Below are 27860 nucleotides of genomic sequence, written 5' to 3'. Positions count from 1 at the left end.
AAAGGAAGCAGCTAACTGGTAACTGGTGTTGCTATTTATTTCAGTCTTAACATTCAGTGGGAGTGCTCTGACAGATCACCAACTGAAACCTTACCTCCAATTCTCTCCACAGTTGCTGACAGGCCAGCAGGAGCACAAATATAAAAAAGAATTTGTGCTAAATCTTTACAAATCATTGTTTTAGCTACAGCTAGAATATTGTGCACAGTTCCGGGCAGTCACATCACAGGGAAGATGATTAGGTCTTTGGAGACATCTGCACTCACTTTCTCACAGACACCGCCACGTGGAGTGCTGCACTGTCAGAGGTGCTGTTTTTCAGATAAGACTTTAAAAAGTTGCCCCTCAGGTGGGTATAAATGCTCCTACATACTATTCTGAAGAGCAGGACTATCTCCCCCCCACCCCTGTCTGGGCTCAATAGTTATCCCTTGACCAAGGTCACTAAAAAGAACAGTTCTGGTTATTATCACAGCGCTGTTTGTGGGATCTTCTCTACAAACGGGTTGTCACAATTGCTACATCAGTGAGCACACTTCAGAAACAGCATCCTGAAACTGAAAGACACAAGAGTGATGATAGTCTTTCCTTTGCATTCACACCCTCTCAATTGCCCATTTAGTCACCTCTCAACCAGGGGAACGGATGTCAGTAACTGCCCTCATTGGGCAACATCAGTAAGTACTCAGCATCATCCTGGGTGAGGTTAGATCAGTCAGCACAGATCAAGGATGGAGCATGGGGTTTTCAGACTGTGTGGAACTCAGTACCACATCAGGCAAAGCATTAACCAACTGAAGAAAATCTAGTCAATAAATTTAATGAGCTATGTACTAAGTAAACATTGCTGCTCTTATAATGAGAATGGGTATTTGTGGGAATAATAACCCACTGAAGAGGTTTTTCACCTTGGACTGGAGGCAGAGGTCCAGTAGTACCACACAATAAAGACTGGGGAAATAGGTCTGGGAATGGCAGTGCCACACACACCAAGGGACCAGGCATGGGTTCAGGGTAGGTTCGATGCCAAACAATGAGGGGCACAGCAGGTCTTTCTAACTAACCCAGTAAGCAGGCTAGCTTCTGACACTAGCTCTTCCTGAGCAGCTGGTCTTCTGTAACCTGCAATGTGCTCTGTCCCCTGTCCACCTGTTTGAGTTGCTCATTCAGACCAAGCTCTTTGTCCATCTGATCCAGCTCTCCCTGGTCCAGCAGCTCAAAATCATCCACCTCCTCATGGGATTCTCCCTCTTGCGGTTCCAATTCCATCGACCCCGCCCGGGAGAGGCGCTGCTGCGATTCAGTGGGAAAAAATTCAGAGCTCTCGGAGTGGCTCTCTGTCAGTGGATTAGCAAGCAGGGCAGATAGTGTGTTGTGGACCACTGTGCTGATTGTTGAGTTTACAATCTCCTCGCTGAAGGCCTGTAGATTCAAGCTTAGAGCAGACACTTGGTCAGTCTTTGGATTGTTCATTGTTGCCTCATTCCCATTGAAATGTGTATTTACAAAGTGCAGAGGGGAGCTCAGGGTCTGAATGAAGAATTGAGAGTCCAGACTGCTGATACCGGGCTCCGACGAGATCTGCAAGGGGTTCCCATCATTAGCCAGGTCCTCCACAGACGGAAACTGCGGCAGGTCTTTAGCAAAAGCTTCTTCTGGCTCACTATGCAAGCTCTGCTGGTCCAAATCTGAAATCACAGGAAGGTGATCACAATCTTATTGCACAGGAAGAGTTTATTCAACACAAGTACCTGCGCTAGCTCTTTGAAGGAACTATCCAATTGGTGTCATTCCCTCTGCTCTTTCCCCATACCCTAGCAAATCTTTTCCTTTTCAAGAATCTGGAGGAAAATGAGAAATGTTTGAAACACAGTGAAAAATGATTCAATTGTAACGTTCCAAAGGGAATGGGATAAATATTTCAAGGGGAAACTATTTACAATGCAATGGGAAAGAAGGGGGCAGTGGGGTGAATTGGATAGATTTTTCAGAAAACTGGCACACATACGATGGGCTGAACAGCCTCCTCTGTGCTAAAGGATTCTACAAATATACCAGAGCATTACAGGACATCTGACTTACCTTCTGACACATCTGAAAGTTGTGGGGTTGTCCCTCGGGACATTGTGAATCCTCCACTTTCTAGAATAGAAGCCTCTTCATCTGACAGTTCTGAGTCAGTGATAGCAAAAGCCAGAGCAGTCGTCCTGACATCTACCTGCCAATATTGAGAAAGTCTCAGACTGAGCAGATCACACATGGACAACTTTCCCTTCCCCACCAAAACTTCACTCTCACTGATGCCAACCTCTGGAAAACCCCAGATATCCAATCTCATCTCCACCCACACACCCACTATACATCCCTGTCTACAACCTCAACCACAACCCTCCAACCCCAAATCCTCCGACCTTCCCATCATTTCCAACTGCTATTCCCATCCTGAACTTGCTGATTCACACACCTCTGACCCCAATCCTAGACCCCACCAGCTCTGTGCCAAATAACCTCCCTGACCTCCAATAACTTAAACCATCAGAAATAGGAATAGGAGTAGGCCATTCGGCCCCTCGAGCCTGCTGCTCCATTCAATAGGATCATGGCTGATCCGACATTCCTCACGGCCACTTTCCTGCCCTTTTCCCATATCCTTGATTCTGTTACTGATCAAAAATCTATCTCAGCCTTAAACATACACAAGGGCTCTGCTCCAACCGCTCTCTGTGACAAGGCGTTCCAAAGACTCACAACCCTCTGAGAGAAGAAATTCCTCCTTATCTCAGTATTAAATTGGTGCCCCTTTATTCTCAGACTGTGCCCTCTGGTCCTAGTCTCTCCCATGAGGGGAAACACTGTCTCAGCATTTACCCTGTCAAACCCCTTCAGAATCCAATATGTTCCAAGAGATCACCTCTCATTCTGCTAAATTCCAGTGTGCCCCAGCCTGTTCAATCTTTCCTCATTTGACAATCCCTCCAAACCAGGGATCATCCCAGTTAACCTTCTCTGAACTGTCTCCAATAAAATAATATCTTTCCTTAAATAAAGCTGTGGATAGTCTGGAGGGATGTCAGAAGTTGCAGCGTGACATAGATAGGATGCAAGACTAGGTGGAGAAGTAGCAGATGGACTTCAACACGGATAAATGTGTGGTGGTCCATTCTGGCAGGTCCAATGGGATGAAGGAGTACAATATCAAGGGTGGAAGTCTTAGCTGTGTTGAAGAGCAGAACGATCTTGGGGTCCGGGTCCACAGGACTCTTAAATCAGCCTCGCAGGTGGAGGATGTGGTCAAGAAGGCGTATGGTGTACTGGCCTTCATTAATCGAGGGACTGAGTTTAGGAGTCAGGAGGTAATGCTGCAATTTTATAAGACCCTTGTCAGACCCCACTTGGAGTATTGTGCGCAGTTCTGGTCACCTCACTACAGGAAGGATGTGGAAGCTATTGAGAGGGTGCAGAGGAGATTTACAAGGATGTTGCCTGGATTGGGAGGCATGCCTTATGAAGATAGGTTGAGGGAGCTAGGGCTCTTCTCCCTGGAGAGACAAAGGTTGAGAGGCGACCTGATAGAGGTTTATAAGATGTTGAGAGGAATAGATAGGGTGGATTCTCGGACGCTATTCCCAGGGCTGAAATGGTCGCTACGAGAGGACAGGTTTAAGGTGCTGGGAAGCAAGTACAGAGGAGGTGTTAGGGGTAAGTTTTTCACTCAGAGGGTGGTGAGTGAGTGGAATCAGCTGCCGTCGGTGGTGGTAGAGGCGATGGGGTCTTTTAAAAGACTTCTGGATGAGTATATGGGATCTAATGGCATTGGAAGTTACAGTTAGTTCTATGGCTTGGTAGGTATAGATGTGATCGGCGCAACTTGTGGGCCGAAGGGCCTGTTCGTGCTGTAGTGTTCTATGTTAAATAAGGAGCAGCACGATAGCACAGTCGTTTGCACTGTTGCTTCACAGAGACAGGGACCTGGGTTTGATTCCCGGCTTGGGTCACAGTGTGGAGTTTGCATATTCTTTGCGTCTGTGTGGGATTCCTCCGGGTGCTCCGGTTTCTTCCACATTCTGAAAGTCGTGCTGGTTAGGTGCATTGACCTGAACAGGCGCTGGACTTTGGTGACTGAGAGAATTTCACAGTAACAAGAAAGTCTTACTTGCGATTAATAAATAAACTTTATTTTAAGGGAACTAACAGTGCTCACAGTGCTCCAGATGTGGTCTCACCAGTACCCTGTACATTTGCAGCAAGACTTCTCTACTCTAATACTTCAAAAGTTTAGTTTAAAAAGTTTATTTATTAGTGCCACATATAGACTTACATTAATACTGCAATGAAGTTACTGTGAAAATCCCCTAGTCATCACACTCCGGCACCTGTTTGGGTACACTGAGGTAGAATTTAGCATGGCCAATGGACCTAACCAGCATGTCTTTTGGACTGTGGGAGGAAACTGAAGCACAGGAGGTCATGGAACCTATACAAATTAAAGGGGAGGAGGTGTTTGCTGTCTTGAGGCAAATCAGAGTAGATAAATCCCCAGAACTGGACAGGGTATTCCCTCAGACCTTGAAGGAGACTAGTGTTGAAATTGCAGGGGCCCTGGCAGATATATTTAAAACGTTGGTATCCACAATGAGGTGCTGGATGATTGGAGGGTATCTCATGTTGTTCCATTGTTTAAAAAAGGCTCAAAAAGTAATCTGAGAAATTATAGGCCGGTAAATTTGACGTCAGTAGTAGGTAAATTATTGGAAGCAGCACTAAGAGATAGGATCTACAAATACTTGGATGGACAGGGACTTATTAGGGAGAGTCAACATGGCTTTGTGCGTGCTAGGTCATGTTTAACCAATCTATTAGAGATTTTTGAGGAGGTTACCAGGAAAGTGGATGAAGGGAAGGCAGTGGATGTTGTCTACATGGATTTCAGTAAGGCCTTTGGCAAGGTCCCGCATGGGAGATTAGTTAGAAAGGCTCAGTCGCTAGGTATACATGGAGACGTAGTAAATTGGATTAGACATTGGCTCAATGGAAGAAGCCAGAGAGTGATAGTGGAGGATTGCTTCTCTGAGTGGAGGCCTGTGACTAGTGGAGTGCCACAGGGATCAGTGCTGGGTCCATTGTTGTTTGTCATCTATATCAATGATCTGGATGATAATGTGGTAAATTGGATAAGCAAATTTGCTGATGATACAAAGACTGGAAGTATAGTGGACAGTCAGGAAGGTTTTCAAAGCTTGCAGAGGGATTTGGACCAACCAGAAAAATGGCAGATGGAGTTTAATGCAGACAGGTGTGAGGTATTGCACTTTGGAATGACAAACCAAGGTAGAACATACAAGGTAAATGGTAGGACACTGAAGAGTGCAGTAGAACAGAGGGATCTGGGAATACAGATACATAATTCACTAAAAGTGGCATCACAGGTAGATAGGTTCGTAAAGAGTGCTTTTGGTACATTGGCCTTTATAAATCAAAGTATTGAGTACCAGAGTTGGAATGTTATGGTAAGGTTGTATAAGACATTGGTGAGGCCGAATTTAGAGTATTGTGTGCAATTTTGGTCACCTAATTACAGGATGGATATTAATAAAGGTTGAAAGAGTGCACAGAAGGTTTACAAGGGTGTTGCAGGGGCTTGAGAAACTGAGTTACAGAGAAAGATTGAATAGGTTAGGACTTTATTCCCTGGAGCATAGAAGAATGAGGGGAGATTTGATAAAGGTGAATGGAACAGGAAGAAATAGCAGAGGTACTGAATGAATACTTTACTTCAGTATTCACTATGGAAAAGGATCTTGGTGGTTGTAGTGCAGACTTGTAGCGGACTGAAAAGCTTGAGCATGTAGATATTAAGAAAGATGTTAGAGCTTTTGAAAAGCATCAAGTTAGATAAGTTGCCAGGACCGGATGGGATGTACCCCAGGTTACTGTGGGAGGTGAGGGAAGAGATTGCTAATCTTTGCATCATCAATGGAGACGGGAGAGGTTCTGGAGGATTGTGGATGTTGTTCCTTTATTCATGAAAGGGAGTAGAGATAGCCCAGGAAATTATAGGCCAGTGAGCCTAACCTCAGTGGTTAGTAATTTGATGGAGAAGATCCTGAGAGACAGGATTTATGAATATTTGGAGAAAGTATAATATGATTAAGAATAGTCAGCATGGCTTTGTCAAAGACAAATCATGCCTTATGAGCCTGATTGAATTTTTTGAAGATGTGACTAAACACATTGATGAAGAAAGAGCAGTAGATGTAGTATATACGGACTTCAGAAACGCATTTGATAAAGGTGCCCCATGCAACACTTATTGAGAAAGTGAGGGGGCATGGGATCCAAGGGGATATTGCTTTGAGGATCCAGAACTGGCTTGCTCACAGAAGGCAAAGAGTGGTTATAGATGGGTCATATTCTGCATGGAGGTCGGTCACCGGTGGAGTGCCCCAGGGATCTGTTCTAGGACCCTTACTCTTTGTGATTTTTATAAATGACCTGGATGAGGAAGTGGAGGGATGGGTTGGTAAGTTTGCTGATGACACAAAGGTTGGAGATGTTGTGGATAGTGTGGAAGGGTGTCAGAAGTTGCAGCGAGACATTGATAGGATGCAAGGCTGGGCAGAGAAGTGGCAGATGGAGTTCAACCCAGGTAAGTGTGAAGTGGTTCATTTTCGGAGGTCAAATAGGATGGCAGAATATAATAGTAATGGTAGGACTCTTGGCAGTGTGGAAAATCAGAAGGATCTTGGGGTCCGAGTCGATAGGATGCTCAAAGCAGCTGCGCAGTTGAAGCTGTGGTTGAGAAGGCGTATGGTATACTGGCCTTCATCAATCGAGGAATTGAGTTTAGGAGTCAAGAGATAATGTTGCAGCTATATAGGACCTTGGTCAGACCCCACTTGGAGTACTGTGCTCAGTTCTGGTCACCTCATTACATAACGGATGTGGAAACCATAGAAAGGGTGAAGAGGAGATTTACAAGGATGTTGCCTGGATTGGGGAGCTTGCCTTATGAGGAAAGGTTGAGGGAGCTCAGCCTTTTCTCTTTCGAGAGATGAAGGATGAGAGGTGACCTGATAGAGGTGTATAAGATGTTGAGAGGTATTGATCGAGTGGATAGTCAGAAGCTTTTTCCCAGGACTGAAATGGTTGTCACAGAGGACACAGGTTTAAGGTGCTGGGGAGTAGGTACAGAGGAGATGTCGGGGTATGTTTTTCACTCAGAGAGTGGTGGGCGCGTGGAACTGTGGGCTGCTGGCAACAGTGGTGGAGGCGGATTCGATAGGGTCTTCTAAGAGACGTTTAGATAAGTACATGGAACTTAGTAAGATAGAGGGTTATAGGTAAGCCTAGTAATCTCTAACGTAGGGACGTGTTCGGCACAACTTTGTGGGCCGAAGGGCCTGCATCGTGTTGTAGTTTTTCTATGTTTCTGTGTTAAAATTATGATGGTATAGATAATGTGAACGCAAGCAGGTTTTTTCCACTGAGGCTAGGGGAAAAAAAAACTAGAGGACATGGGTTAAGGGTGAAAGGGAAAAAATTTAAAGGGAATATTGGGGGGGTGGTTTCTTCACACAGAGCGATGGGAGTGTGGAATGAGCTGCCAGATGAAGTGGTAAATGTGGGCTCACTTCTAACATTTAAGAAAAACTTGGACAGGTACATGGATGAGAAGGGTGTGGAGGGATATGGTCCAGGTGCAGGTCAGTGGGACTAGGCAGAAAAATGGTTTGGCACAGCCAAGAAGGGCCAAAGGGCCTGTTTCTGTGCTGTAATGTCCTACGGTTCACCCAGAGGAAACCCACGCAGACACAGGGAGAACATGGGGACTCTGCATAGATAGTCATCCAGTGCTAGCCACTGTGCCGCCCCCTTCAATGCCCTTGCTGGGAATATTTTTGCTGGACATACCATATTTCCACATTGTAGGTACATGTAGTTGAATGGAACAGCTTGGCTGGGAAAACAGCAAATTCTGGAGTCCAAGTTTTCAGCATTATTGCTGGAATGCTGTCAGGGTCCACAGTATCCAGCACCTTCAGCCATTTCTCGATAACCATATTGAGTGAATCAAATTGACTGAGGACTGATATCTATAATGCTGGGTACATCCAGGGGAAGTCGAGATGGCTCATCCACTCGGAACTTCTGGCTGAAGTTTGTAGAAAACGTTTCAGCCTTGTCTTTTGCACTGATGTGCTGGGATCCTCCATCATTGTGGATGGGGATATTAATGAAGTCTTCTCCTCTAGTGAGTTAATTATCCACCAGCATTCAGAGCTGGATGTGGCAGGATTGCAGAACTTAGATCAGATCTGTTGGCTGTGTAATTGCTTAGCTCTATTACTTGCTGCTTATGCTGTTTAGCACACAATTAGTCCTGTATCATAGCTTCACCATGTTGACACCTCACCTTTAGGTGCACCTGTTGTTACTCCTAACATGCCTTCCTGCACTCTTCATTGGACCAGCGTTGATCCCCTGGCTTGGTGGCAACGGTAGAGTGGGGATATTCTGGGCCATGAGGTTACAGCTTGTGGTTAAGTACAATTCTGCTGCTGATGACAGCCCATTTCACCCCATGGATGCTCTGTCTTGAGCTGCAAGATCTGTTCCAATTTGGCATAGTGATAGTGCTGCAACCATGATGGTGGGTATCCTCAATGTGAAGACAGGACTTTGACTCCATGAGGACTGTGTGATAGTCACTCTTACCAATACTGTCGTGGACATGCATCTGCAGCAGGCAGGTTGGTGAGGATAAGTATGTTTTTCCCCTCTTGTTGGTTTACTCCACCAGCTGCAGCCCCAGTCTAGCAGCTGTGTCCTTTTGGATCTGTGGGTGCCACCAAGCCACTCTGTTGAGGGACATTGAAGTCCCTCACACTCAGTACTTCTTCCATGTGGTGTTCAACATGAAGGACCGATTCAATAGTGGTGATAATCAGCAGGTGATTTTGTTGCCCATGTTTGAACCTGATGCCATGAACTTCATGGGATCCAGAGTTGATGTTGAGGACTCTCGGGGAACTCCCACCTGACTATATACCACTGTACTGTCAGCCTGCTGAATCTGTCCTGCTGGGAATGATAATGTGGTATCTAGGACATCATCTGTAAGATATGATTCTGTGAGTATGACTATGTCAGACTGCTGCTTGACTGAGCTCCAATTTTGGCACAAGCCCCAGTGTTAGTAAGTAGGGCTTTGCAAGGTCAAGAGGGCAGGGTTTGCCAGTCATTTCTGGTGCCTAGATCAATATCAGGTAGTGCATCTGATTTCATTCCTTCTTGCTTTCTTTGCAGTGTTGAATACAAATGAGTGGCTTGCTAGGGCATTTAAAATTCAACTACATTGCTGCAGATCTGTCATATCTAGGCCACATCAGGTAATAATGACTAGTGTCATTCCCTAAAGCAGTGTTTTTCAAAGTGGGTGTCATGACCTGCGAATTGTGCATGGGATTCCGGAAAAAAGGGTCATCAAAAGTGATCCCCAAAGATTGCCTGACCTTTTCTTCCCATTGTCTCTCTGGGTAAATTTTTGCCAATTGACTTGGTGCCAATCTTCTTTCCCTTTCCAGTGGGCTGAGCACAGGCATGCATCATTTTATTATGCTACAGGGAGAGTTAGGGACAAGTAGTAAGTGAATGTGGTGCGAGTCACGAGGGAAAGAGGGATCTGGGTGTCCTATTACATGATGCTCAGAAAATTAATTTGCAGACACAGTAAGTGATTAGGAAGGGAGATGGAATATTGCAAAGGGAATGAAACATAAGACTAAGGAAGTTTTTCTGCAGCTGTACAGGGCCTTGGTTAGACCACATCTGGATAACTGTGCCCAGTTTTGGTCTCATTATTTGAATGTATAATTGCATTGGAGACAGTTCACATAAGGTTACCTGACTAATCCCTATAATGAAGGGCTGCTTGTCTTCTGAAGAAAGGTTGAACAAGTTGGGTCTATACCCACTGAAGCTTAGAATAAGAGATAACCTGAATGAAATATCCAATACCCTGAGGGGACTTGATAGGGTGAATACCCGGTGGATGTTTCTACTCCTGGGAGAGACTAGAACCAGGGGAAGCAGTTTAAGAAAAACAGATCTCTATCCTTTAAGACAGAAATAAGGAAATGTTTTCTCTCAGGTCATGAGCAGGTTGAATGGTCTGCCCCTGAAGCAGTGCAGACTAGGCCATTAAACCTATTGAAGGCAGAGTTAGACAGATTTTGACACAGGAGTCAAGAATCACAGGCAGGGGTGGGGGAACAGGGGGGCAGATAGGGAGCTCAGACCACAATCTGATCAGCTTCGATCTCACTTGAGTGGTGTGTTCTTAAAAGCAGGAAACTTAGGCTAAAACTTTATGAAGCTCTAGTTCCACCATAATTAGAGTACTGCTCACCACACTTCAGGAAGGATACATGAGACCTGAGGGAGAGCAAAGGAGATTTATCTGAATGGTGCCAGGGATGGAGGAGTTTAACTACAAGTGTGGATTGAAAAAGCAGGGTCTGTTCTCTTTCGAGAATAGGAGATTGGATGGAGGGCAGATTGAAGTATAAAGGGTAACAAGTTTGAATAAGGTAGATTGGAACAGCTGTTCCCATTAGCTGGTCGTACAAAGACAAGGGAACATAGATTTAAGGTTTTGGGCAAGAGATATAGGAGGATCTGGGAAATGAGTTTTTTTTTAACACACTAATGAGCATTGCTCATGAGGGTGGTGGAAGCAAAGGCCATTAATAATTTCAAATGAAAATTAAATAGGCATTTAAGGGAAACAACTATGCAGGGTTCCGATGTTGCAATAGGGGAACAGGACTGATGAGATTGTAAAAAGTCTGACAACACCAGGTTTAAGTCCAACCGATTTATTTGATAGTAAACTCACTAGCTTTCGAGGTTACCCTCTTCGTCAGGTGAATGGAGAGTTCTGGCCTCAGACAGAGTATATAAAGCACAGACAGTTTACAGATTACTGATTAGAATGCGAATCTTTACACCTAACCTGCTGTTCAAGTCCTAAAGTGGCCGACAATGTGAGTGGAAGGAGCACTGATCACAGGTTAAAGAGATGTGTATTGTCTCCAGACAGTACAGTAAGTGAGGTTTTGCAAACCCAGGCAAGTCACGGGGGTTACAGATAGTGCAACATGAACCCAAGATCCCTGTTGAGACCATCCTCATGTGTGTGGAACTTGACTATCAGTGTCTGCTCAGCGACTCTGCGCTGTCATGTGTCGTGAAGGCCGCCTTGGAGAATGCTTACCCGAAGGTCAGAGGCTGAATGCCCATGACCACTGAAGTGTTTGCCAACAGGAAGGGAACAGTTTTGCCTGGTGATTGTCGAGCGATGTTCATTCATCCGCTGTCGTAGCGTCTGCATGGTCTCCCCAATGTACCATGCTTCGGGACATCCTTTCTTGCAACGTATCAGGTAGACAACGTTGGCCGAGTTGCAAGAGTATTTACGATGTACTTGGTGGATGGTATTCTCACGTGTGATGATGGTATCCATGTCGATGATCCGGCATGTCTTGCAGAGGTTGCTGTGGCAAGGTTGTGTGGTATTGTGGTCACTGTTCTCCTGAAGGCTGGGTAGTTTGCTGCAAATAATGGTCTGTTTGAGGTTGCGTGGTTGTCTGAAGGCAAGAAGTGGGGGTGTGGGGATGGCCCTGGCGAGATGTTTGCCTTCATCAATGATATGTTGAAGACTCCGGAGAAGAGGTCGTAGCTTCTCCGCTCCGGTGAAGTACTGGACGACGAAGGGTACTCTGTCCACTGTGTCCCGTGTTTGTCTTCTGAGATCGGTGCGGTTTTTCACTGCGGCGCATCGGAACTGTCGATCTATGAGTCGAGCGCCATATCCTGTTCTTATGAGGACATCTTTCAGTGTTTGGAGGTGTCTGTCACGATCCTCCTCATCTGAGCAAATCCTGTGTATACAGAGGGCTTGTCCATAGGGGATGGCTTCTTTAACATGTTTAGGGTGGAAGCTGGAGAAGTGGAGCATTGAGAGGTTGTCTGTGGGCTTGCGGTACAGTGAGGTGCTGAGGTGACCGTCCTTGATGGAGATGCGTGTGTCCAAGAATGCAACTGATTCTGGGGAATAGTTCATGGTGAGTCTGATGGTGGGGTGGAACTTGTTGATATCATCATATAGTTGTTTCAGTGATTGTTCACCATGAGGCCAAAGGAAGAAGATGTCATCGATGTATCTAGTGTATAGCATCGGTTGAAGATTCTGTGCAGTGAAGAAGTCTTGTTCGAACCTGTGCTTGAAGATGTTGGCATATTGAGGTGCAAATTTGGTCCCCATGGCTGTTCCGTGTGTCTGGATGAAAAACTGGTTGTTGAAGGTGAAGACATTGTGGTCCAGAATAAAGCAGATGAGTTGTAAAATTGCATCTGGAAACTGGCAGTTGTCAGCATTGAGTACTGAGGCAGTCGCAGCAATGCCATCGTTGTGGGGGATGTTGGTGTAGAGCGTCAAGACATCCATTGTGACGAGGAGTGTCCCTGGTTCAACTACTCCATGTGTGCTGAGTTTCTGTAGGAAGTCCTTAGTGTCGCAACAAAAGCTGGGGGTTCTTTGTACAATGGGTTTCAGGATGTCCTCGACGTAGCCGGAGAAGATCTCGCACAGGGTCCCATTGCCCGATACAATGGGACGGCCAGGTGTGTTTGTCTTGTGTATATTTAGGAGGCAGTAGAGATCTCCAACGTGGGGAGTACGTGGAATGAGAGCATGGAGGGTGCTCTGAAGGTCCGGATCAAAAGTCTTGATCAGATTGTTGAGTTGACGGGTGTGTTCTTTGGTCGGATCTGTGGGCAACTGTCTGTAGTGTTCCTCATTGTTTAGTTGTTGGTACACTTCTTTACAGTAATCCGTTCTGTTCAGTATGACGATGGCCCCTCCTTTGCTGGTTTGATGACAATGTTGCGGTTGCTCTTGAGAGCGTGGATGGCGTTGCGTTGTACTTGGGTGATGTTCGGGGCTGTCTTGTGAGTGCGGTTGATGAATCTGGTGTTAACGCACCTCCTGATGGTTTGGGCATACAAGTCCAGTCGAGGGCAGTGGCCTTCTGGACTCCTTCCTCTTAGGTTGCTGCATTGTGGACCTCTCTGTCAGCTGTTCTGGTTCATCAGCTGTCTCATTGTGTTCGCTGCTGGCCTCTTGGGGTTTGTGGAAAAACTCCCGCAGCTTCATTCGCCTGATGAATTCCTCTGTGTCTGCTGCGAGACTGATGGGGTCCATTTTGGTGGTGGGGCAGAAATTGAGCCCTCGGCTGAGAACTTCGATTTCATCCGATTGAAGTGTGCAGTCCGACAAGTTGACAATGGACCTCCCTGCAGTAGTGCTGTTTTCTACTGTGATGCTGAGGGAGGCTTGGTTGTTGCTGGTGGTGACGCTGAGTTTTTCAAGTTTCCTGTTCTTGGTGTGCATGTAGGTGGTGCAGTTTCTTTGTCTCATCTGCTTGGCAGAGTTTCGCAGTTGGTCTGCATCCTGAGCACAAGTTGAGAATATGTATTCCATTTTAGTTTCCAGGGTGCGGCATTTGCTGTAAAGCTGGTGTATGAGGTGGTTGAGGAGTATGAGAGGTGTGTGATGGCAAAGTCCCTCAGTGTAGTCTGTGTTATAGGTTGACCTGAGTGGTTCGTGATCTGTAGTCCTTTTGGTATCTTGTCTGCTTTCTTGCATCTCTGTAAAAACTTGATGTCTGTGTCGATATGCGCAATCTTCTTGGAGATCCTCTCCACTTAGACCTGGCAGTTTGCGGTGTTGATAGTAGTCATGATGTGGATATGCCGGCGTTGGACTGGGGTAAACACAGTAAAAAGTCTGACAACACCAGGTTTAAGTCCAAGTCCAAGTGAATACTCTTGCAACTCGGCCAACATTGTCTGCCTGATACGTTGCAAGAAAGGATGTGCCGAAGCATGGTACTTTGGGGAGACCATGCAGATGCTACGACAGTGGATGAATGAACATCGCTCGACAATCACCAGGCAAGACTGTTCCTTCCTGTTGGCGAACACTTCAGTGGTCATGGGCATTCAGCCTCTGACCTTCGGGTAAGCATTCTCCAAGGCGGCCTTCACGACACACGACAGCGCAGAGTCACTGAGCACAGACTGATAGCCAAGTTCCGCACACGAGGACGGTCTCAACAGGGATCTAGGGTTCATGTCACACTATCTATAACCCCCGTGACTCGCCTGGGTTTGCAAAACCTCACTCACTGTACTGTCTGGAGACAATACGCATCTCTTTAACCTGTGATCAGTGCTCCTTCCACTCACATTGTCGGCCACTTTAGGACTTGAACAGCAGGTTAGGTGTAAAGATTCGCATTCTAATCAGTAATCTGTAAACTGTCTGTGCTTTATATACTCTGTCTGAGGCCAGAACTCTCCATTCACCTGACAAAGAGGGTAACCTCGAAAGCTAGTGAGTTTACTATCAAATAAATCGGTTGGACTTAAACCTGGTGTTGTCAGACTTTTTACTGTGTTTACCCCAGTCCAACACCAGCATATCCACATCATGACTGATGAGATTGACAGAGGGCCAGAATAGATTCAATGGGCTAAATAGCCTCCTGCTGTGCTGTTATAATTCTGCAGGGCAGAGGGATATTGAAGTGTATGTTATGATGATGCTATAGTATTAATATATGTTATGTTTAAGGGGAGGGGCCTGCTTTAAAAGGCACTATTTTGTTACAAGCAGTTGGCTTGTCTGGTAGGAATGCAACAGATGTTGCAAAAGCAGAATAATTACTCATTTTGGCTACATTAAGTGTCTATTTAGCAGAAGATTTAATAGGGTGTTTTCTTGATTAAGTAGGGTGATTTAGGTATACAGGAGCAGAATGAGATATTAGAACTGGGAGGAACTAGATTTGTTGGAAACACAATTTCATTTTAAAATAAAGCACAGGTGCTACCTGGAACTGACAAAGTAAAGGCTCTCTCCCTCATGCTTTCCAGTTTTTTTCAAAGCTCCAAGACTATTAATAAAGGTTAAAGCAAGTATGCCTGGGTTTTGCTAATTGTTCAAAGTAGCTTTTAAGTCTATAAGAGAAATATTGCTTGATTGGAACTGATCTAGTGATAAGTTAGAACTTAGAATTGTAAGGTTAAGCTAACTAATTTGTCATAGTTAAACTGTTTTTATAAATGAGATTTCTGATAAAAGCTCTCTAGTTTGTCAACAGAATCATACCTGGGGCTAAACATCCTATCCTCACACTAAAGCCAAAATAGAAAATTGTTCAGGTCTCATTTGGCTTCATAATATACCTTGGGGCTCTGAGCAGAGGCAGCAGAGAAACTTCATTGAGTGGCATTCTGGGCGGCATCGCCGCAGTCACCCTGATTGTACAGTGGGTAGAGGAAGAACTGGTGTCAAAGACAGTATTGTGAATATCAGGTATAGAGAAGTGGTCACACTACAGACTCAGACTCCACAGGCAGGAAGGGAATGGGTGACCACCAGGCAGAGCAGGAGAGATAGGCAGGTAGTGCAGGAATCTGCTGAGGCCATTCCCTTGTACTGTTTGGATACTGTTGAGGGCAATGGCATTTCAGGGGAAAACAGTAACAGCAAAATCCATTGCACGTCTGCTGCAGAGGGGAAGAGTAAAAAGTGCAATAGTTATAGAGGATTCAATTGTAAGGGGAATATACAGGCGTTTCTGTGATCACAAATGAGACTCCTGGATGGTATGTTGCCTCCCTGCTGCTAGGGAGGAGGATGGCTCAGGGTGGCTGCAGGACATTCTGAAGGGGGACAGCGAGCAGCTAGTGGTTGATACAAACGACTTGGGTAAAAAAGGAATGAGGTTCTAAAAGCAGGATATAGGGAGATGGGAAGCAAGCTGAAAAGTGGAACTTCAAAGGTAGTGATCTCAGGATTACTACCTGTGCCACATGCTAGTTAGAGTAGAAACAGCAGGATAGACAGGATGAATACGTGGCTGAAAAGATGGTGTGAGGGGGAGGGTTTCAGATTCCTAGGGCTTGGGACTGGTTCTGGGGGAGGTAGGATATTTTACAAATGTTAGATATAGCTTTTGGGACTAAGGGATATGGGGGAAGGGGCTAATAGACTTAAAAGCTACTTTGAGCAATATCAGGATATTGAATTTGATGGTCAGCAATGATCAAGACGAATGGCGGAGCAGGCTTGAAGGGTCGAATTACACACTCTGCTTCTAGTTTCTATGATCTGGTATTCTAACAATGTACACAAAAATATTAAAGAAGGTTGACTTTATGCTTACCTTTTTCCAGGGTGGAAGAGTCAATTACTAGGGAACATAGGTTTAAGGTGCGAGGGGCAAGTTTTAAAGGGATGTACGAGGCAGATTTTTTTACACAGAGAGTGGTGGGTGCCTGGAATTCGTTGCCAAGGAAGGTGGTAGAAGCGGATACGGTAGTGACTTTTAAGGGGCGTCTTGACAAGTACATGAATGGGATGGGAATAGAGGGATATGGTCCCGGAAGGGTAGGGGGTTTTAGTTAACTCAGGCAGCATGATTGGTGCAGGCTTGGAGGGCCAAAGGGCTTGTTCCTGTGCTGTAATTTTTTTTGTTCTTTACTATGTTTTTCCCAAGTCTTTGACCCATCTTTTGAATTCCAACCACAGCAATCTGCAGATTTGTCACATTCACAGCATTTTATCCATTTAGAATTGTATTTGTTCAGCTGTACCTTGTTTGGAATGCATTTTACTGGCATGTTCACCTTTATACCTTCCATTAGTCTTCTACTGAAGTATGCCAGCACAGAAACAGGTCATTTGACTAAAAAGTTCCAAGGGTTTATGCGTCACCTGAGCCTCCTCTCATTCCTCTTCATCTAACACCAAAATATCTTTTCCTTATGGAATTATCTAGCATCTCCTTAAATATATCTATTCATCTCAATCACTCCCTTTGACAGCAAATTCCAGAATCTCAACGCTGGGTAAACAGGTCTCTTCTCTATCACCCCCTCAGTCTTTTTCTGGAAAAAGCAGCCCAAGCCTATTCAGTATAACTCATCCATTCTGGTATCATTCCAAAAAAATCTTCTATATGGGGACACAATTCTTTGCAAATTTTATGCAGCACAGGCATGTACCCAGCACAGAGCAAGCCTCAGTGAACTTGGCATTAATTAATGGTGGAACACTAATCAGATCTTGGAACAAACAAGTAATGGTCAGGTCAGGTGTGGCTAGCCCAGTACCTTTGAATTAAAGCAGGAAAGCTCAGCCTCACTCTCACTTTCAGTCTCCGCTGTTGGTTCATCACAGCTTTCCAATTTCATCAGCGCTTTCTCTGAAAAACAAACAAGCAATCTCCCAGAAACAAAACCCATACAGACTGAAATGAGAGAGGATGGATCATTCTAATGGAGGCAGGCACAGACCAAATGATAGAAAGGCGGTGATAGATGAAATATGTAAGCTGATGTGAAATGCGTAAGGATGTAGAATATTAACCATGGGATAGAACTACTCCTAAATAAACTGGCAGCTAGAGGTTAATGAAGAGTGCAGACGGAAGGGAGCTTTTACAGTGGCTGCTGGATTTCTTCCTCATCCAGTTTATTTTCGAGAGGGGGAGTAAGAAACATCTGTCATTGAGAAATGGCCGAAATCATTAAGAAGGTTATAGCATTTTTAGGTTATCATTTTCAGAGTCCAAACTGTAACTAGTGAGAGGAGGACCACAGTATCAGTGATGGAGCCTCGACTATTTACAATCTATATTAATGATTTGGAAGAGGGAACTGAATGTATTATCTCCAAATTCGCAGCACTGGCGGGAGGGTGAGCTGTGAGGAGGATGCTGAGATGCTTCAATGTGATTTGGACAGGTTGAGTGTGTGGGCATCTGCATGGCAAATGCAGTATCATGTGGATAAATACAAGGTTACCTATTTTGGTAGCAATAACAGGAACACAGATTATTACTTAAATGGGTCTAAATTGAGAGGGTGGATATTCAGCGAGATGTTGGTGAACTCCTGCAGCAATGTCTTGAAGCTGAGATGATTAACCTCAAACCACCAGAACTAACTTGTGGTAGCTCAAAGTAAGCGTGCAGGTACAGCAGGTAGAGAGGATTTGAGCATAGGGACAGGGATGTTTTACTGCAATTGTCCAGGGTGTTGGGGAGGCCACACCTGGATTATTGTATGTAGTTTTGGTGTCTTTATCTGAGGAAGATGTCCTAGCTATAATGAGAGTTCAGTGAAATTTACCAGGCTGATTCTTATGATGGCAGATCTGTCATATGAGGAGAGACTAAGTCATTTACGATTGTATTCATTGAAGTTTAAAAGAGTGAAAGGGGATATCAGAAAAATTATAAAATCCTAACAGGATTAGACAAGTTAGATTCAGAAAGAATGTTCCCAATGGTAGATGAATCCTGAACTACAGGTCATAGTTTGAGGATAAGGGGCAAACCTTTTACAGCTGAGATGGGGAGAAATTTCTTCACCCAGAGGGTGGTGAATGTGTGGAATTCACTACCATAGAAAGTAGTTGAGGTCAAAACGTTGTCTGTTTTTAAGGAATTAGATATAACTCTTGGGGCTAAAGGCATTAAGAGAAATGCGAAGAGGATCATGATATTGAATTCAATGATTAGTCATGATCAAAATAAATGGCAGATCAGGCTCAAAAGGGCCGAATGGCCTATTCCTGCCTCTAGTTTTTATGTTTCTATGATGTGAATGAAGAGACAGACTATTGTGGCCAGATTTGCTGGTGATACGGATAGATAGGAAAGCAAGTTGTGAAGAGGATACAATGACTCTTCGAAGGGATATAGATAGGTTAGATGAGTGGGCAAAAATTTGGCAGAATGCAGGTAATGCGGGAAAATCTGAGGTAATCTACTTTGGAAGAAAGAATGAAAAAGCAAAACAATAAAATAGAGAATGTCTGCAGAAAGCTGCAATATAGAGGGATCTGGACATTCTTGTACATGAATCACAAAAATGTAGCATGTTGGCATAACAAGTAATTACAAATGGAACGTTGGGCTTTCGTGCAAGGGGCTTGTCGTATCGACATAGGGAAGTCTTCCTACAACTGCTCAGGACATTGGCGAGATCACACCCGGAGTACTTTGCATAGTTTTGACCTGTTTATTTGGAAGGGATATATTTGCATCAAGAATTCATAGATTCCCTGCAGTGCAGAAGGAGGCTACTTAGCCCATCGAACTTGCACCAACAATCCCACCCTTACCCTATTGCTGTAATCCCATGCATTTACCCCACTAATCCCCTGACATTAAGGGGCAATTTAGCATAATCCAGCCAACTATATCTTTGGACTGTGGGAGGAAACTGGAGGATCCAGAGGAAACCCACGCAGACGTGGGGAGAATGTGTAAACTCCGCAGTCACCCAAGACCAAGATTTGAACTCATGTCTCTTTGTTGTGAGGCAGGAATGCTAACCACTGTGCCACTGCGCTGCAAGGTTCATTAGATCAATTCCGTGGATGAAGGGGTTGCTTTCTGTGTAAAAGCATTTTTTTTTAATTTATGGGATATGAGCATTGCTGTCTAGGACAGCATTTATTGCCCATCCCTAACCATGTTCATAGATACGATGTGGCGTAGATACACCGATAGTGATGTGAGAGAGCGAATTCCAGGATTTCGACTCAGCGACAGTGATGGAACGGTGATCTAGTTCCAAGTCAGGATGGTGACTGTTTTGGAGGGGAATCTCCAGTTGATGGTGTTCCCAGGTATCTGCTGCCCTTGTCCTTCTAGATGGTTGCAGTCATGGGTTTGGAAGGTGCTGTTTAAGGAACATTGGTGAGTTCCTGCAATATATTTTGTAGACAGCAGCATGGCTGCCACTGTTCGCCAATAGAAGAGATAGCAATCAAACGGGCTGCTTTGTCCTGGACGCGGTCCAGTTTCTTCAGTTGGAACTGCATCTATCCAGACAAGTAGAGAGTATTCTATCACACTGTTGACTTGTTCCTCGAGGACAGGCTATGGGGAGTCATGAGGTAAGTTACTTGCTGCAGGATTCATAGCGCCTGACCTGCTCTTGCACACACACTATTTATATCATAGAATTTACAGTGCATTTGGCTCATCAAGCCTGCATTGATGACAATCCTATCCAGGTCCCATCCCCGTAACCCCACATATTTACCCTCCTAATCCCCCTTACACTAAATGGCAATTTATCATGGCCAATCAACCTAACCCCATACACCTTTGGGCTGTGGGAGGAAACCGGAGCAGCCTAAGGAAACCCAGGCAGATACAGTGAGGATGTACAACTTCACACAGACAGTGATCCGAGGCCAGAACTGAATCAGGTCCCTAGCACTGTGAAGCAGCACTTCTAACCACTGTGTCACCGCCCAATGGCTAGTCCAGTTCAGTTTCTAGTCAATGGTAACCCCCAGGATATTAATGGTGGGGAATTCAGCAACAGTAATGCCAGAATACAAGATGATTAGAAGTTTAGATAGGGTGGACAGTGATAGCCTTTTTCCTCGGATGGAGAAAGCTAGCACGAGGGGGCATAGCTTTAAATTAAGGGGTGGTAGTTATAGGATGGATGTCAGAGGTAGGTTCTTTACCCAGAGGGTGGTGGGGGAATGGAATGCCCTGCCTGCTGCAGTTGTAGATGCGCCTAGTTTGGGGGCGTTTAAGAGGTCCGTGGATAGGTTTATGGGTGGAAAGGGATTGGTTTAGGTTAGAGGGTCATTGCTTTTTTCTTAATTGGTCGGCGCAACATCATGGGCCGAAGGGCCTGTTCTGCGCTGTAATGTTCTGTGTTCTATCCTGAATGAATACTTTGCGTCGGTATTCACGAAGGAGAGCGGTTTGGTGTCTTGTAATGTCTTGGAGGGAGCTGTAGATCATTTGAGGGAAATATCTATTACGAGGGAGGAAGTGTTAGGGTTTTTTTTAGGTACCGTAAAAAACAGAATGTCAAGTGGAGATGGTTAGATGCTCTCTTGTTGGTGATGGTCATTGTGTGGCACAAATGATACTTGCCAATTGTCAACCCTGGATATTATATATCCCCACCTCTGACCTTACAATGGAAGGAAGGTCATTGATGAAGCAGTTAAGATGGTTAGGCCTAGGACACTACCCTGAGAAACTCCTGCAGCAATGCCCTGGAGCTGAGATGATTGACCTCAAACCACCAGAACTAACTTCCTTCGTGCCAAGTAGGACTCCAACCAGCGGAAAGTTTCCCCTTACCCTGATTCCCATTGACTCCAGTTTTGCTAGGGCTCCTTGATATCACACTCAGTCAAATGTGGCCTTAATGACAAGGGCTGTCACACTCATCTCTAGGATTAATTTGCTTTGTCCATGTTTGAACCAAGGCTGTAATGAGTGAGTAACCCTGGTAGAAACAACCTGAGCATCAGTGAGTAGGTTATTGCCAAATAACTGCTACCAGATAATGTGCTGTTGATGATCCGGCTCGGGTCACTGTTTGTGTGGAGTTTGCACATTCTCCTCGTGTCTGCATGGGTTTCCTCCGGGTGCTCCGGTTTCCTTCCACAGTCCAAAGATGTGCAGGTTAGGTTGATTGGCCGTGCTAAGAAATTGCCCCTTAGTGTCCAGGGATGCGTAGGTTAGAGGGATAGTGGGTATAATATATAGGGATATGGGGATAGGGCCTGGTTGGGATTGTGATAGGTGCATAGATGGACCAAAGGGCCTCTTTCTGCACTGTAGGGTTCTATGATTCTATGACCCCTTCCATCATTTCACCTGATCACAGAGTAGACTGATGGGGCAATAATTGCTGAGTTGGACTTGTCTTGCTTTGTGTGTGCCGGATACACCTGGGCAATTTTCCACACTGCTGGATAGTTGTCAATGTTGTAGCTATATTGGAACAGCTTAGTTTGGCGGGGGCGGTAAGTTCTGGAGCACAAGTCTTCACTACTGTTGCTGTGGTGTTAGCAGGGCTCAAAGTCTTTGCAGTGGTTTCAGTCGCCAGAAGGGTGTGGAGGCTTTGGCAAGGGTACAGAAAAGATTTACCACGATGTTACCTGGTATGGAAGGCATTAGCTATGAGGAGAGGTTGGAGAAACTTGGTTTGTTCTCACTGGAATGATAGAGGTTGAGGGGAAACCTGATAGAAGTCTACAAGATTATGAGGGGCATAGACAGAGTGGACAGTCAGAAGCTTTTTCCCAGGCTAAAAGAGTCAATTACTAAGGGCCACAGGTTTAAGGTGCGAGGGGCAAGGTTTAAAGGAGATGTATTCGGCAGATTTTTTACACAGTAGTGGATACCTAGTGGGTGCCTGGAACCCATTGCGGGGGGGTAGGGGGGAGGATCTGGAAGCAGATATGGTACTGACTTTTAAGGGGCATCTTGACAAATACATGAATAGGATGGGAATAGAGGGACACAGTCCCCAGAGGGGTAGGGGGTTTTAGTTAAGTCGGACAACATGGCTGGTCAGGCTTGGAGGGCTGAAGGGCCTTTTCCTGGACTGTAATTTTCTTTGTTCCTTTCTTGATATCATCTGAAATGAATCGAATTGGCTGAAGATTGGCATCTGCAACATTGGGAATGACTGGAGGAGACTGAAATGGATCATCCACTCGGCACTTCTGGCTGAAGATTGCTGCAACCACTTCAGCCTCATCTTTTTCACTGATGTGCTAGGATCGTCCATCATTGAGGACAGGGATATTTGTGGAGTCTCCCCCTCCAATGAGTTGTTTAATTGTAAACCACCGTTCACAGCTGGAGGCGACACAATTGCAGAGCTTAAATCTGACCCGGTGGTTATGGAATCACTTGGTTCTGTCCATTATTTGCTGCTTGTGTTGTTTGGCATGCATGTGGTCCTGTGTTGCAGCTTCACCAGGTTAACACTGCATTTTTTAGTATGCTTGGTGGTGCTTCTGGCATGCCCTCTTGATCGAAACAGGGATGATCGCCTGGCTTGGAGCTAAGGGTCGAATGGGAGGATATACTGTGCTATGAGATTACAGATTGTGGTTCATTGCAATTCTGCTGCTGTTGATGGCCCACAGTGCTTCATGGACACCCAGTTTTGAATTGTTAGATTTCAAACAAATCTATACCATTTAGCACAGTGGCAGTGAAGATAGAATTTTGTCTCCACAAGGACCATATAGTAGATACTTTTAGTGATACCATCATGGATGGATCCACAGCAGGCAGATGGTTCCCTTGCCTATGGCCTGATGCCATAAGGCATCATGTGGTCCAGAGCCAATGTCCCAGGGCAACTCCCTTCTGAGTGTATACCACAGTGCTGCTACTGCTGCTGGGTCTGACCTGCTGGTGAAACATGACATACCCAGAGATGGTGACGTACACAGCATGGTCTGTTAGGTATGATTTTGAGTGTGTGGCTACGTCAGGCTGTTTCTTCACTAATCGGGGAGACAGTTCACCCAGTTTTGGCACAAGTCCCCAGACATTAGTAAGGATGACTTTACACGGTTGACAGGGCTGGGTTTGTCGTCATCATTTCCAGTCCCTAGGTCGAGGGCTGAGCAGATTCTGCCTACACTCACTGGAGTTTCAAAGATTGAGTGGTGATCATATTGAAACATATAAGATTCTGACGCATCTTGACAGGACAGATGATGCAAGAATATTGCCCATGTTGTTCAATCCAGAACTAGAGGGTACAGTTTCAGAATATGAGGATTCCTATATAGGACAGCGATGTCCTCTTAGACCAAATTCTTTGGCATTCTCTTCCCCAGAGAACAGGCGTAGCTGGGTCATTTAATATATTCAAGAATGAGTTAAACGTATTTTTGATCTACAAGGGAGTGAAGGGCTTGGAGAGACAACAGGAATGCAGAGCCATGATCTTATTGAGTGGCAGAGCAGGCTCAAGGGGCCAATGGCCTACTCCAATTTATGTTATGCAAGTTAATACCTTTACTACTCAGAAATCTGTCTCGAATATACTCAAATTGAGTGTCGATGAATTTCTGGAGTAGAGAATTCTAAACATTCACAACCTCTGAGTGAAGAACTTTCTTCTCACTTTCATCTTAAACACTATTTTCAGACTGGGTTCTAGATTCTCCATGCAGAGAATACATTTTTTCAACATCTACTTTGTTAAACTCCTTAATAACTTTATATATTTCAATTCAATCGCTTCTCATTCTGCTCAACTCTTTCGTCATAAGGCAATTCCCTCATCCTAGGAATCATTCTAGGTAAGGAAGTCAAAACTGCATCATCCCTCAAGATGTGGCCTCACCAATGCCTTATATGGATTATAGCGTATCAGGCAGGCAGATTTTAATGCTGGGAAGTAGGAGTTCATCCACTTATGGAGAATGCAAACATGAGTATTATTTAAATTGTGTAAAGCTAGGAACATCTGTGGTTCTAAAGTGTAATTATCAGGTACAAAAAAAATCAAAATTATCAATGGAATGTTAGCCTGTTCAACTAGAAGGCTAGAATATAAAAGAGGAGGTTTGTTACAACCGAAGTCTCAGAGGATATATTGACCCGAGGAGAAATGCATCCCAGACTCCCCAGAATGTAACCAGAACTCCAAGGTTTAGATTATGAAGTGAGATTGCATAAACTAAATTTAAACCCTCATGAGCTTGCTGATCTCATCATATTAAACCATCCCTGATCACTTCCTCATGTTATTCACTATCCCTAACCCACACATAATCCAGTCATACTTCCTTCTGTATCCATCACTGGAAAAAAAATCACTTACAACTACAATTTCAAATTGTCATTTGTCTAGTCTTTGATCCTTTGTTTTCCAGAACATTACTGCAGCTACTGATTTACTCACTCTCACTATCACCTCCACCTTTAATGCTCTCATTCCCAATAAAACTATTCTCTCACCACAGCCATTCTCCAGGTACAGCCACATCGTTGCTACCTTAAATCCAGGAGATGCAGACTTGAAAAGGTGGGCAACTGGTTTAGCCATCCACCACGATGTATCGCTGGACTACTTAAAACAGGATCATGAATCACAGAATCCCTAAAGTGCAGAAAGAGGCCGTTTGGCCCACCAACTGTGCACTAAATCTCTGAAAGAGCATCCCACCAGGGCACATCCCCTCCACCCTATCCTGGTAACCCTGCATACTTACCATGGTTAACCCACTTTACACATCTTTGGACTGTTGGAGGAAATCGGACCACCTGGAGGAAACTCACACAGACATGGGGAGAATGTGCAAACTCCAGACACGGGGAGAACATGCAAACTCCATACAGTCATCCAGGGCCAGAACTGAACTCAGTCCCTGGTGTCATGAGGAAGTAGTGCTAACTATGGTTACTATGCTGCCCCTACTCTTGTCTTGGTTGCTACATTTGCTAACTATACCAAGATCAAAGATGCAAAGATAACATTGGCTTCTTTCCCCTTCTGCAAATCATCTTTTTAAACATCACATCCCTTTCCACTCCATCCTCACTTCCAACAATCAGTGCAAGAAGCTCACGGAATTCTTTATCAGTAAGATGAAGGCCATCCAATCAGTTGCCTCTGCCATATCCCTTCAAGCTCACCTGGCTAAATCTTTTCCAAAGACATCTCCTGCCCTAGCCCTGCGTGTTTTCTAGTTTTGCTCTCATCTCTCCAGATGTCCTCTCCGTGCTCCCCTTGCCCAAATCACACCAACTGTTTTCTTGATCCTATTCTGACTAAATAGATCAACCAGCTTCCTCTCCTGATCTCCAGGTTAGCAGATATTGTCAACAGCTCTTTCTCTCCTTTAGATCTGCTGTCACCAACCCTCTCAAAAACCAAGCCTTGGCCTCACCATCCTTACAAATGCACATCTCATTGCCAAGCTCTCATCTCCAAGCCCCACATCCGTCCTAGATATAGGCTTCACCAGTCCTGGCTTCTTACACATCCTTAATTCTAATTACTCCACCATTAGTGGCCATGTCTTCAGTCGCCTAGGCAGCAAGCTCTGGAATTCCCTCTCTAAACCTCACCATCTCTCAACCTCTTTTGGCCTTCAAACACCTCACGTGACTTGATGTCAATTTGTTTTAAAACGCTACAAGATCCAAAGATTTGCAGATTAGGTGGATTGGGATTGCCTCTTAATGTCAGGGGGACAAGCAGGGTAATTATGTGGAGCTACAGGGATAGGGGCTGGGTGGGACTGTTGTTGATGCAGGATTGATGGGCTGAATGGCCAACTTCTGCACTCAGGGATTCTATGACTGCTCTTATGAAGTGTCTTAGGTTGTTTTATTATGTTAAAGGCACTATATAAATACAAGTCTTGTTGCTTCATTCCCAGGCATATGGAACACGGTGATTTGACAGATTTTTAGGATTTAAAAGGAATTTATTGGGTAGAGAGAGAGAAACGTTCTGGAAAATGAGATGCTATACATTAATAAAGTGCCTTCAAAGTAAGTGACATATCTGTGACGTTCTTGCTCCTGCTGTGTGTCCACGGGTAAAGACAGCTCAAGATTATGGAACTGAACAGTCCAATATGTTTTTGGAAGGCTGAAAGACCTGTTCCTGTGTTGTATTGTTTCTGTAGTTGGAGCAGTTGGGCATCCAGAACTTTATGGCTGTGTGCACTGGATCAGATGCTCCAGTAGAGAGTGCAATTCTAGCACCGGGTAGCGCAATGACCAGCAGAGTGACAGTAGTTGCCTCAGACTCAGGACTGCTACACTGTCATCCTGACACAAGCACCTTCGAATAAACCAATAATTTGGAACAGGAGAAGATAATGCAATCCCTCAGCCTGTCCCAACACCAAGATCCTGAGGGAGACAGGAAACGTGTGGCCACCAGACAGAAAAAGAGTAGGAAGGCAGTGCAGGGATCCCCTGCGGTCATCTCCCTGCAAAACAGATATACCATTTGGATACTGCTGGGGGAGATGGCTCACTAGGGGAAGGTGGCAGCAGTCAGGTTCATGGTACCTTGGCTGTAGGGCAGGAAAAGAGTGGCAGAGTTATGGTAATAGGGGATCCAATTGTAAGGGGAATAGACAGGCGTTTCTGCAGACGCAAACGAGACTCCAGGATGGTATGTTGCCTCTCTGGTACAACGGTCAAGGATGTGTAAGAGTGGCTGCAGGACCTTCTGGAGGGGAAGGGTGAACAGCATGAAGAAGGGGCTGTTGGAAGGAGTGAGAGAGAAGGTAGTTGCATTTTTGATTCGGGAGAACATCACGGCAGTACTGAGAGGGGATATATCCGAGAGTTCACCCACTGAGCCCATATGGGTACAACTAAGAAGCAAGAAAGATCACTTTGATATAGTTGTATTATAGGCCCCCAAATAGTCAGTGGGAAATTGAGGAGCAAATATTTAAGATTACAGGTAGCTGCAAGAAAAATAGAGTAGTAACAGTAGGGGACTTTCCCAACGTTGACTAGGACAGCCATAGCATTAGGGGCTTGGATGGAGAGAAATTTGTTGAACGTGTCTAGGAGGAATTTCTCATTCAGTAAGTGCACGGCCCGACAAGAGAGGGGGCAAAACTTGACCTCCTCTTGGGAGGTAAGGAAGAGCATAACAACGTAAGAACATAAGAAATAGGAGCAGGAGTAGGCCATCTAGCCCTTCGAGCCTGCCCCGCCATTCAATAAGATCATGGCTGATCTGTAGTGGCTCAGTTCCACTTTCCCGCTTTCTCCCCATAACCCTTAATTCCCCTGTCTGTCAAAAACCTATCTGCCGGTGTCTTAAACATATTTAGCGAGGTAGCCTCTACCACTTCAACGGGCAGAGAATTCCAGAGATTCACCACCCTTTGAGTGAAGAAGTTCCTCCTCAACTCCATTCTAAACTGCAGCCCCCACCCCCCC

General features: G+C 45.0%; 1 protein-coding gene across 1 annotated transcript in view; it reads right to left on the bottom strand.

Moving 5' to 3' along the window:
- Positions 1-804: 804 nt before the first annotated feature.
- The window catches only part of retreg2 (reticulophagy regulator family member 2), a 105622-nt gene continuing 78566 nt past the window's right edge, over positions 805-27860 (bottom strand). Inside the window, exons 7-9 of the mRNA XM_080199649.1 lie at positions 17245-17336; positions 2083-2218; positions 805-1688 (exon numbers count right to left, since the gene is read on the bottom strand). Coding sequence (XP_080055775.1) covers positions 1090-1688; positions 2083-2218; positions 17245-17336 — 827 coding nt within the window. The 3' untranslated portion in view covers positions 805-1089. The remainder of the gene's footprint in view (positions 1689-2082; positions 2219-17244; positions 17337-27860) is intronic.

The sequence above is a fragment of the Carcharhinus amblyrhynchos genome, chromosome 11, assembly GCF_965287045.1.
Source record: "Carcharhinus amblyrhynchos chromosome 11, sCarAmb.v2.hapA, whole genome shotgun sequence".
Classification (NCBI taxonomy): Eukaryota; Metazoa; Chordata; class Chondrichthyes; order Carcharhiniformes; family Carcharhinidae; genus Carcharhinus; species Carcharhinus amblyrhynchos.
Note: the sequence above shows the minus strand (reverse complement) of the source record. Positions and strands in the feature narration are given on the sequence as shown.